Below are 11,647 nucleotides of genomic sequence, written 5' to 3'. Positions count from 1 at the left end.
GAGATCCCTAATATTTTCCATTCTGACCAATATGCATGAGGAGTAACAGCAAGTAAGTTCACTTAACAATTTAGAAGGGAAATATCAACACTTTAACATACTAAATGTTTAATGGATGAAATTGTGCATCCATCACCTTTTTTTTTCAAATTATAAGATAATTCTTATTTAGAAAGTTACAGAGGTGTAGAAATCAGTCAGCTGGGCTGCGCAGGCTCAGGAAACAAGTTACAGAGGCAGAAGGGCCCTTGGAGCTTAGGAGAAAGGCAAAGCAAAGGCAAGGCGCCTGGGGGGAAGAAGAAGGGGAAGGTAAAGGCCTCTCATTCTACACTTCCAAGTTTGCTTAGGTTAAGAATTCAGTTAAGGCATAGTATTTAACTATAGTTTTCCTTGATCTAACAGATACACTGTTAGAGGATGGAAGATCTGTACAACTGTTCCAAGTAATTTGATAAGGTGTCTAAATAGCATCCTAATTGTCATAAAAATGCACCAACTCACCAATAAATTTCACTGTAATGTGTAATGTTTACATAATCACCTAGGGGGTTCTGTGTTAACCATGTATGGTTAGAGAAAGGCTGGCTCTACATCAGTTGTACAGCATTGGGGTACCCAAAATTTAGGAAGAGTCCCTTTGTCCCTAATACCCTAATACTCTGCTCCCTGCACAATCAAAACAAAACAACTCTAAACCTGCAGTTTCTCCACACCACTGTCCACCCAAATCTCTACTTGGAATTCATACATTTGCCTGTTTTCAAAGGAGGATACTATACAGCTTCGTTTTGAAAAACAGTAACGCACAGGAACTGAGAAGTTTGAATGCAGAGAAAAAATGAGAACATTCCCCCCTCTGAGAATGGAATTGGGGGGGTGGGGGCAGGGACAAAAGTGACAAAGGACTTTTTTCTTCCTTTAACTACATCTTCTTTTGCTTATAACTTGAGTCACTTGCCTTTTTTTCTCCTGAGGAAAAGGGATCTATTTTTGCCTATAACGTTGCATAGAAAATTTAACAATTATACTGGGTGTAAATTTCAGTCTAAAGGAACGTCATTATTAAACACATTAGCTTCCAAATGAACGTGGATTTAGGAGATGAGGAATTCTCATTCAAATGAGATACTCATATAAATGAAAGGGAAGTAATTTGGAATAGGAAAATATATGTGGGAACTGATAATCAAAGTTGTTAACTTGGAAATTCCATGAAAACTCTACCACACACATCAAAATGGATTAAGTAAAAAATACTGTCTTCAAACTCACAACTTGTTGATCCAGGTTATGTTTATAACCTATAATTAATTATCTTATGCAGTTATCTTTTCATCCAAGGCCAGATTTAATTGCCTAAAATACTGAACAGATTTGACCTTCCTTGGCCACATACAAGTGTAGCAGAACCTGACCTGAATTACCTGCATCATTTAGGTTTCAAGTAGCCTCATTTAGACTATTTCAAGATAGACCCATTATGTACTTTCTTAGCAAAATATTAAGAGAAAATAGCATGAAAAATTGTTCATCCTGCCTACATTTAATGGCAAAACTAAAATGTAAGTGAACTAGTAAAGATGTCTAGAATAACCTTACTATGTAAAAGAGCTCTTACAAACTAGTAAAAAATCACCACCACCCCAAAACAAGATTAATCACAAAAGAAAACCAAGCCCTAACCAAAATCCAATTGATATTTCATCACTGGCAACAGTACAAGGAAATGAAGGCTCTAACCCCTGGTGAGGTACAATATTTAGGGGAGCAACCAAAATGTTTTAGTATTCACAACCTCTGACCCAAGTTCCACTTAGAGGAAATCCCAAGAGTTGGACAAAATAACTTATGTATAGACATGTTTGCTTCAAGCACCTATAGAAGAAAAAAAGATTACCTAATATCCAACAAAACACTGATTATGTAGCTACAGTATAGAGCAGAATACTATGCAGTTACTAATCATATAGAACAGACATAGGGAATATGTAAAAATAAGTGGATCACAGAACACCACATGCATGACCCAATTTTATTAGTTTAGATTTACGTATAGTATATACATATACCCCACTTAACTGCTCCCGGCCCCTGGCACCCAGAATCTCCTTCCCTGTCACTTCCTAATCTACCTCTCAGATGGTAAACCGAGTGCTCTCTTTGCTTCAAGTAACTTTTATAAGGGGAGAAATTCAAATGTTCTAGGACCTTATAACAAATACCCCATTTTTCTTTGTTTTACTATCAATTTAGTAAGTAATTTATACCTGTTGCTTCTAAAATAAAATGCTTTAAACACATGTAATAACTCATTTGATTTTCAAAACTTAAAGATTTTTATTCTACTTTTTGGAGGTCAGAAAACCAGATCAGTGGATGGCTTTTCCAAGGCCTCATTAATGGGTGATTCAGGGACTCAAACTTCAGTAAGATGCTTCCCTTCCTAGAAGTCAACCTCCACTTTACACCCCCAGTCCACCTCTCAAAGCTCCTGATGCTTTGTTTTACAAATGACCCAAGTAGTCTGTTTAAACTTCAACTTTGCTAAACCAAAAATTGTCATCCAAGATGGCAGGCCTACACCTTACATTTAACCGAATAAACTTTGAAAAGACAGAAATGGGAGAGTTCTGGCGATATTTTATTTAGAAAAACATAGCACTGAAACCACAAGATTTTCATTTTTTTTCTTTTAAATGCCACACTAATTAGATGTGTGCTGAATAATACAACTATTTACACAGTGTATGAAATAAATATAAAATAACTGAAAAATGTAGTTATCCAGTGATTCATTTTGCATTCCCACTGTTCATCTTCTGTTTCATTTTTCTTTGCCTTTTATAAATCCTTTTCTTTCTTGCGTTCAAATCGACTTTTGGCTCCGGTTTTACCCACTGTATTTCTATCGGCTTTTCCTCAGCAGGTGTGATGAAAACATCTGCAGTGGGATCATGTGGAAGAATCGTCTGTGGTTCTTTCTTTCTCAGTTTCTGCACCTCTTTAACTTGCTGTTTCTCTTTGTATTTTGCAGCTGTCATGGATCTTACAATACGCCGATGCTAGAAACAAAACAAAATTAGATGCTTCTGAAGTACAAATAGACATTTAATATATGGCAAGTACATTATCTTATGAACCCTATTTTTCTTAATCCCAAACCATTAGGGAAAAAAAGTAATTTGAAGACTGTATGCTGCAAAACCAAAATCCAGTTGCATGGTTAAGAGAACGGTAATTACCGGACAGAATTATTTTGGCCCAGAAGAGTTCTGGGACATGGTACACCACCAACCAACAACAACAGCTTACCATGTTTGGTGACTGGTAGTGAGGATTTTCATACAAAGTTGGTCCTCCAAAACTTCCCTGGAAAATCTTTATGAGATTTAAGACAAAACGAGGTCCTATTTCTACAAGAGCAGCATCTTCTTCTATGATCTTTAATAAAAAAGAAACATATCATTTTGGTTTGGATATCCTACCTGAAAAGGTGTAATGGCTATAACCTCATTTCAAATGTGCCTAAAAAAACTGAAAATAAAATTAAGGTGGAGGTGAAAGGTACCAAACTATCAGTATTTCCTGAAATGGATTAGTTACAGGCAGTTGTCAGGGGAAATACCAAGGTTTTTCAGTGTGTCCTTTTAAAATTGAGTAGCTTGAATTTGTTACAATTTGTATCTTGCTTCTCATATGCATGAGATTCCATATGCATGGATTCTTGAAAACCTGTGGTTAAAATAAACTTTTAAAAGTGCAACTACCATAACAAAATGTATTGAAGCACAACTATAGGGAACCCTTTAAAAATTTAAATCAATCTGTAAGTCATTTTTATAAACCTAATTCAAATGAAATTAAAGGTATATAAAGTACAGTACATGGTCAAATTTACTTTCGAATGGCTACCCACTGAAGCAACTTCTGAACTTCAAATATTAACACTGTATGTTCACTCTAATATGTCTGCCCTCAGAGGTCAAGAAGAGAGTAAGAAACTCACTTTGCAAGGTACCCAATATAATAAATAACACACGAAGAGCCCAGCTGGCTCCATATGCTGTCTGAAATTTTGTCTCAACGTTCTCTTCCACTTCGCACCTCTCTGCAGATTTATTATTATCCTGCCAAATTCCTTCTTCACGATTTCCAGAATCACCTCCCCTTCTGACTGAGTCACCGTGTGACTCATCCAACAGTTCTCATTAAATGCCTTCTACAGAGGTTATGTTTTTCTAAGTCTTAACCACCCACTCCTGCCCCAGGTTAGAACCTCATGAGAGAAACTTACATTTTACTATATACTTCACAGCACCTGTCACAAATTTGGAACTCAGTTACCTCATGGATCTTCAGGCAATTTCTTTTTTTAAAAAAACTAAACATATAGTGGCACTGTTTGTCCTAAATTATTCCAAAGTGTAACGAAAAATTAACTAAAGCTAACCTGAAAGTTCCGAAACCATATCCTGTTATCCAAAACCGTGAAAGTAAATATGTGGTCCACAAATGGCTGGCTTTTGGGGTGATACCGTGGTGTACTGAAGATCTAGTAAAAAAAAAAATGATACGTTAGCTCCTATTCTACGATCCAACGTGTTTTAATTTTAGATTACTGAGTTAAGAAAAAGTCCAAAGGAAAACACCCATTTATAATATATTACCAGAAATACTTTAAGATATTTACCTGAATTAAGAGTTCTTTCAACAAAGCATAATGTGGTAATTCATCAAAAGCCTATAAAAATAAAGTGAACTGATTATTTGACAACAGCAAAGTGTTTTGTTTAAAACTGTCTTTTATATTAACTAAACTGAATCATACAACTGTATCCATGAAAAACAACCACGCAGAAGAAGTTGTTACATTTCATGTACTAAAGGAAAAACTTACAGGGTCGAAAGACAGAAGGGGCCGCGAACCTTTCAAACAGTTCCCAGTCATCTTTAGTTCAGCTAGGGTATGAACTAGAAAAATTAGACAACAAAAAAAGTTGTAATTTTGGCAAATTATCCCAAAATTTTTTCAATTTTCTCATAAAATTTTAAATTGAGTCAACTTACTATTTTGAACTAGGAATTTAGCAGATGGTCCATGAGGTGAATTTGAAAGCCTAAAAAATATAAAGGAAGCTTTTCTATAAATTAGAATTTAGAATGTAGTAAATTGTTTACCTCCTCTTTATAGTTAAATCATACTATAATGTGTTCATAACATTCATGTATTTTCTTTAAAGGTTTCAACTTCGCTGAGTTTACTTCATCCCCTGGCCCTGTCTTTTAACAATAAAAGGCTGAAAGGAATTTGTAAAAAGAGGTATAAAGAATAAACCACTTAAAAGAAGTTCCACCCAAATCTTAACACATTCTCTTACCACATATAGAGATCTTGTTTCTTCTTAGCTTCAAAATAGATACATTTATTGCAGTTTTTCATCTCGCAAACCTAAATGGAGCAAAGTATAGAAAGATGAAGTAGGTAGTAAAATGAGATCTAAAGCAACTCAATGAAAGTAATACCTACATTTTCCCAAAAGTGTTTAAGCAGATTAATGAGCTACAAAGGTCTCAATCTCAGTAACCGTATTTGGTCACAGAAAGAAACCTTTCAAGGTGCTCCTAGGTGGTCTGCCCCAGGCAGACTGGATTCTCCGCCTGGTCTTTTGGGCCCAGCATTTTAAAGCACACTGGCATCACTTCCAACTACTGGGAACCTCTTCTGACCAGTCCTCTGCACAAACTACAAAGCATGAAAACAGACGGCCCAGGGATAAAGCACACTGTCAACAGCCTCACTAACCTTAGGAAAATGCAGTCCTTAGCTGAATCAAACTCATCCTTTACAATGGTTATTCTCATTTTTAACTATTTCATTTTTTTTTAATTTTAAGATCAAGAAATTTAAGGGTTATTTTCCTCATTTATACTCTCATTTCTGTACTTTAGTTCTGTGAAATCATTAAGGGATTAGTGAAAAGCAAGTATAAAAAACCTATTTTAAGTTGAATTAAATTTCAGCACCTTGAAGGTTTACAAAGACATACTTGAGAAATATACAAAAGCAATACAGGCATAAAGTCTGTACTATTGTAATATTCATAACTATCTGATAAAGTATTCAGGAACTCTAAACCTGATGACTTAAAAATTCGTAGGTACAATTTTTTTTTCTTGCTGGTCTTAGAATAAACATAGCAACACTATGTTGTTTTCCAGTCCAAGCTCAGTCATTGGAAACCCATGCCCTGCTTTACTTCTCCTACATTCCCTTGAAATTCCAATACTTGCTAATGGCCTGCCTCCCCTAGCAGAATGCATGCCCCACGATGACAGGGGTGTTGTCCTGTAAAACACTGTTCCCACAGCATGCAGAGTAATGCCATGATATAGCAGGGGCTCAAAATTTGTGCTAAGTGAATAAAAGTCTAACAGCTAAAAAAATTATCTTTCAAAAATTCTTCTAAGTTTTTAAAAATCTGCTTTAAAATGTAAGGTTAGTGTCTTCAACACTTTGAAAAATTTAACCTCATTACTACTTTGTAATACCATAAAAGCAAGCACCACATGCATCACTTAATACTGGCAAATGTGGGCTTTTAAAAATATTCAATGACTGTAAACCAAAAGGTCGCCAGTTTGATCCCCATCGGGGCACGTGCCTAGGTTGCAGATTTGGTCCCTAGTCAGCACACATACAAGAGGCAAATAATTTCTGTTTCTCTCCCTCTCTTTCTCTTTCCCTCCCTTCCCCTCTCTAAAATCAAGAAGCATGTCCTTAGGTGAGGATTAAACATATTTTTAATGAGTTTTTTATTTTATACCTATTGATTGGTAATTTTTTATGTGTACCCAAGTATGCATTTAGCAGTATACAATGATGTTACACATAATGAGAAGATTGAGATAGAGTTGTCCTCAAGAAATATCAATATGCTTGTTGAAAGAAGATAAATGTAAGAACAATCAAGAAACAATATATACTGAAGCACCAAACTAGACAATGAGTAATACTGAAAGTTAGAAGGTAGGTTAGTGAAGATTTAATAAAATCTTTTATTAAAAAAAAAAAGTCACTGGATAATTGACTTTTTAAAAGAAGTATCTTTAGTGTTCCATAATATTTTGTTCCTAAATAGTGTTCCCAGAATATTTTACTTTATTTTCTAAAATTACCTCATTAATCACAAATAACTTATCTTTACGATCCATTTTAGTATCTATAAAAAGAAAAAAAAGAAAAAGCAAGTAAACAAAGATTTCCAAGCACCTTCAATCAAATATCACATGGTTTCTAATGATTTTTAAAATCTCCAGTTTAAATGAGATTTTATTAATATTCAAAATGATTAGATCCGAAAACACATGACATCTTTAAAAATCTTGATTCTCTTTCAATGTAAAAATGAGCAGTTAAAAATAGTCCCGAAGAATTATAAATAACGATCTAAGCCGTGTTTCCTCAGAGTTTATGCATTTGGTGCATCCCTTTTGAAAGGAGAAAAATCCTCACACCTGAAAACCATGTTCTAGGACTCCAGTTTAAGAAACACTCACTTAAACTGAACTTTGTAGTGATGAAAATTTAATTGTGAGTCACAGTTGACAAAGGAAACTCAAAAAATTCGTTTTCAATTATCCAAGGAAAAAACAAAACCGACACAAATTAAAATTCCTCTTATTGGTTTCGGAGATCTGAAACAGACAGCAGGCCCCAGTTTGAGGAACACCGATCGAAAGATCGATGTTGTAACCTAGAGATAAAACCAAAAGCTGCTCCCAACACAGGCACAGAGACGGAGCACGGCCCCAGCTGCAAACTCAGGGCTGCAAACTCAGTGCTAGACGTTTTCACTTCACCCGTAGGACCCCCACTGCTAAGGAGATCAGCCTGGCATTTAGGAGGCTGCGCCCCGCTTAGATGCCTGAAATCCTACCCCAGGGCCATTAATTTTCAGATTAGAACAGTTTCTGTTTCTGTTTTTAATGCAGAAAGCAATACATGGCAGTCCTGAATCATTAAAAAGACAGGCCATGACCTCTGAGAGTACGATGAAGGCATTTCTGGACCTTCAAGAACGTTTCAGTAATTAAGACTTCTGTTTAAGAAAGAAAATGCTTAATAAATTTTGCAAAGCACTTCTGACAAAATGTTAACAGGACAAATCTTAGCACCAAAAAAAAATACACTTCTGAGGAAGAGTAGTGGTTCTTTATCTCACAAGGCTGAAAAACTGAAGTATGATTTGAGGTGGAAATATATAAATAGGCAAGTTTATAAACATAAATTTTACACTAGGACATAAAGGCACCTGCTTTGGAATGAGGCATCAACATTCTTAAGTCTTGCATTAAATGTCTTGTTCGGAAATTTATTCCTCTGGAAGAAAAGATGAGAATCCGTTCCTTATTTTTCCACCTGCCCTAAAGAAAAATAAAATGTTAATAGAAGGTTTTAAATTGCAAAGTGAACCTATCTTGTTTGTTTGTTTAAAGGTAAAGCTTCCAAGTAGCAAGCCAAACCATCCTCACCTAAACCTCTGATTCAGTCTCTCAGTAGCATTCACTGACGCGGACTGCCACCCAGAAATGCTCTCTTTGGCTTCTTTCCCTTTTTGTCTCTTTTTCCTTCAATCTCTCCATTCCCCCTCCTGACTCTAAGGTTCTTTCTTAGCTTCTTTTACTTCTGTTCTCTCCAGGAGAGTTCTCATAATCACTCCCATAGCTTCAACTGTCAGCTCTACAAAAAGGTAAAGAACCCTCTCCAGTCCTACCAATCTCAAATTCAGTTCTAGAATACCAAACCCTAAATCTGGCAAATGTCCTTGTTGTTTATTTTTATGATGATATTACCATCACTTCAGACCTCTAGGCCTTGACTCTTCCATTTGCCCTATTCTCTCATGTAAGCGCTACTAAATGCCGTCAGTTTCTCTTTGCAGCGACTGTTAACCCTTTCCTGCTCCCACTGCCCTCCTTCAGACCCTTACAGCCTTGCATCCACTGCAGACCTCCTTCCCAGCCGGGAGCTCCTCCAAGAGATATGACAAGTAGCACCGGCTTAACCTTAAAGTGCAGCTCCCACCACATCCTACCTCCCAGGTTTTTCTAAACAGAAAAACAAAGTCCGAAATGACGCAGCTTTAACACTGAATGCTAAAATACATTTATATTTCCACCCCGTACTCTCCCAAATCAACTGTACACCTTGGCCAATCTGGCTCTATTTTTTAAATTTTCAGAATTTTCCACACTTCAACACCTCTCCTCAGTTTTCCCCTCTCCCTTGTATTGTTCCCTCTCATTTCTTTTATAGTTTAATGTCTTTTAATAGCAAACTTACAGGAACAGCACAGAAGGCAGACAACATGAAAAACGTACTTGTATGAAGGACAACTCAGAAACGTGCAATGAATGCATGGAATCTACTTCATGATAAAAATGCTACAAACACGATTTAGTTGACATCAGTAAGAAATTCACTTGTTTAAAAAAATAAAAATTAACAGGTTTATTTATAGTGTTATGAAGTTAAACTGCTGAACTCATTCATAATGGTTTATATCCCTGCATATATACATTTAAAAACTCACAAATGAAAATGGAAAAATGGCCAATACCTGCTTTCTGTCCCCTATTTTCCACTTGCAATCATATACTTAGGTACCTTTTGACCCCATGGAAAAATAACTTTCAGAACTACCAATAACAAGAAGAGGAAGAAGAGAAAGAGAATTTTATTTTTTTAAGAATGTTTCCCATCATCGTGGATTCTTAAGCACGTTCTCCACGTATATGGCGTGCTAGCTGGGTGGCTTTTGGCATAACTGTTACACCTCTGGCATGGACGGCAGACCGGTTGGTGTCTTCATGAAGGCCAACCAGACAAGCCTCACTTGCCCCTGCAGAGCGCCAACAGCTGCACTCTGGAAGCGCAGGTCTGTTTTGAAGTCCTGAGCCATTTCTCACACCAAACACACTGCAAGGGAAGTTTGCGAATCAGAAGTTCCGTTGACTTCTGATCAAGTCTAATTTCCCAAAGTGCCCCGGTGCCAGTCCGGGAACGATGCAGTTTCTTCACCCCTCCAGTAGAGGGCGCACCCTTGCAAGCAGCTTTGGCAGCCCCTTGCTTCCTTGGTGCTTTACCAGAGGTTGAATGGCAGGCGGCCTGCTTTGTGGGAACCACCGCAGAGAGATCTCTTTCCTTACCCTTCTCCTCCGGCGGGAGTGCGGAAGCTAGAGGCGGCACTGGTGTCAGAGAACAGGGGTAGTTGCAAATACCCCTCTCATTTTTGAGTATCGAAGTTCTGCCCTTTCTCTTGAGATCCAGTCAAAGGCTAAATAATTCCTTCATGATCCCTTCCCCTATTATCCTCGGGTAAAAGTAATCTCTATCTTCTGCATTTCAATAGAATTTTTCATATCGTGAGTCAGATCATTGATACTGTATTTCTTTCTAGGTCCTTAAGGCAAGAGTGAGAGCACCGACATTTACTGAAAATCTACTAGATTCTTCACTGAAAGTTCATCATATTTCCTTTCTCTTACTCTGCAGATGAGAAGAGAGCTGGGAATCTCGCTATTAATTAATAGCAAGACTAGAATTTACACTCGTCTTTCACTCCTCAGAGCTACTCCCTTCCTCGTGTCTGCCACCCCACCACACAGGGTCATGCAGGTATCGGGTGAGGTTAAACTGGGGGGACGCACAAATTACTAACTCAAACGCACTCCCTGTTTCCACAGTATTCCATCTAGCTTAAGAAGCTCTCAGTTGAATGAAAATTAGGTCCAAGAGCTCGTGTTTGCCTTTTTTTGAATAAAGACCATCAATTTACATGAATTAGTTTCCTTCTGAACTCCAACATTCCAGGAGGAAGAAAGAGGTCACGTTCTAGTTTTGCAATCCCAAAGCAGAGGAAACCTAACTTCGCAGAATGCCCAGTGTAAAAGTTTGGTGAAAGTAAAGTAAAACTCATACCATCTACTCTAGCTTCCGTTGAGAGTTAAAAATCAAACAAGTGAAAGTCATAGTTCCAAAGACAGTACCTTTTTAACGGACCGCACGTAACAAGCTTCAGGATCCCTGACTGACATTTGTGGACTATGACAGAACATGGGAATACTAGCCACTGCCAAGGGGTATGTTCAACATCGAAAAATAACTTTAAGGGAAGTGGTGTGGGGGTAACTGGCAAACCGAACACTAGAACTGAGCACTCCGCAAGGCGATTTCCCGTGAGCCGCGGAACATCTCCGAAGCCCGCGCAGCGCTCGGCTGGCCGGCTCCTAGAGGGCAGCCACGTGCACGAGGATTACACGTAAACGCGGTGGCCAGTCCGGCCGAGAGCTGAAAGGCAGCCTCCCTACCACCCGAGCAACTCGGCAGTCCGCGGAGCCGTAATTAGACAGGTAATCCCAAAAAAGGCGCACGAAGCAGCGGCCGCAGGTGAAACCCGGAGTAGCCCCCTCTACCTTGCAAACCGGGCCTGGGATGCGGTTTCTGTCTTCTTCTTCTGCGTCCTCTGCCTTGTCGCGCTGTTTAGCTGGCGGCCGGGCACCTTTTTCGTTTCTTTTCGTCCTCTTCGCTGGGACCGCCAGGTCTCCACGCTGCTTCCTCTTGGTGGCTGCCATCTTGCCGGGGCGC

At 38.1% G+C, this 11,647-nt stretch overlaps 1 protein-coding gene across 1 annotated transcript; it reads right to left on the bottom strand.

The window, feature by feature from the left end:
- Positions 1 to 2,620: 2,620 nt before the first annotated feature.
- Positions 2,621 to 11,634, bottom strand: BRIX1 (biogenesis of ribosomes BRX1). The gene is made up of 10 exons (XM_024578565.4): positions 11,476 to 11,634; positions 8,313 to 8,424; positions 7,177 to 7,220; positions 5,379 to 5,449; positions 5,068 to 5,117; positions 4,898 to 4,971; positions 4,691 to 4,741; positions 4,451 to 4,552; positions 3,313 to 3,441; positions 2,621 to 3,062 (listed from the first exon to the last, which is right to left on the bottom strand). Exons 1-10 carry the CDS (start codon positions 11,632 to 11,634, stop codon positions 2,793 to 2,795), a joined length of 1,062 nt encoding a protein of 353 aa, XP_024434333.2. The 3' UTR covers positions 2,621 to 2,792.
- Positions 11,635 to 11,647: the final 13 nt, after the last annotated feature.

This window comes from Desmodus rotundus, chromosome 1, assembly GCF_022682495.2.
Source record: "Desmodus rotundus isolate HL8 chromosome 1, HLdesRot8A.1, whole genome shotgun sequence".
NCBI classification, from domain to species: Eukaryota; Metazoa; Chordata; class Mammalia; order Chiroptera; family Phyllostomidae; genus Desmodus; species Desmodus rotundus.
Note: the sequence above shows the minus strand (reverse complement) of the source record. Positions and strands in the feature narration are given on the sequence as shown.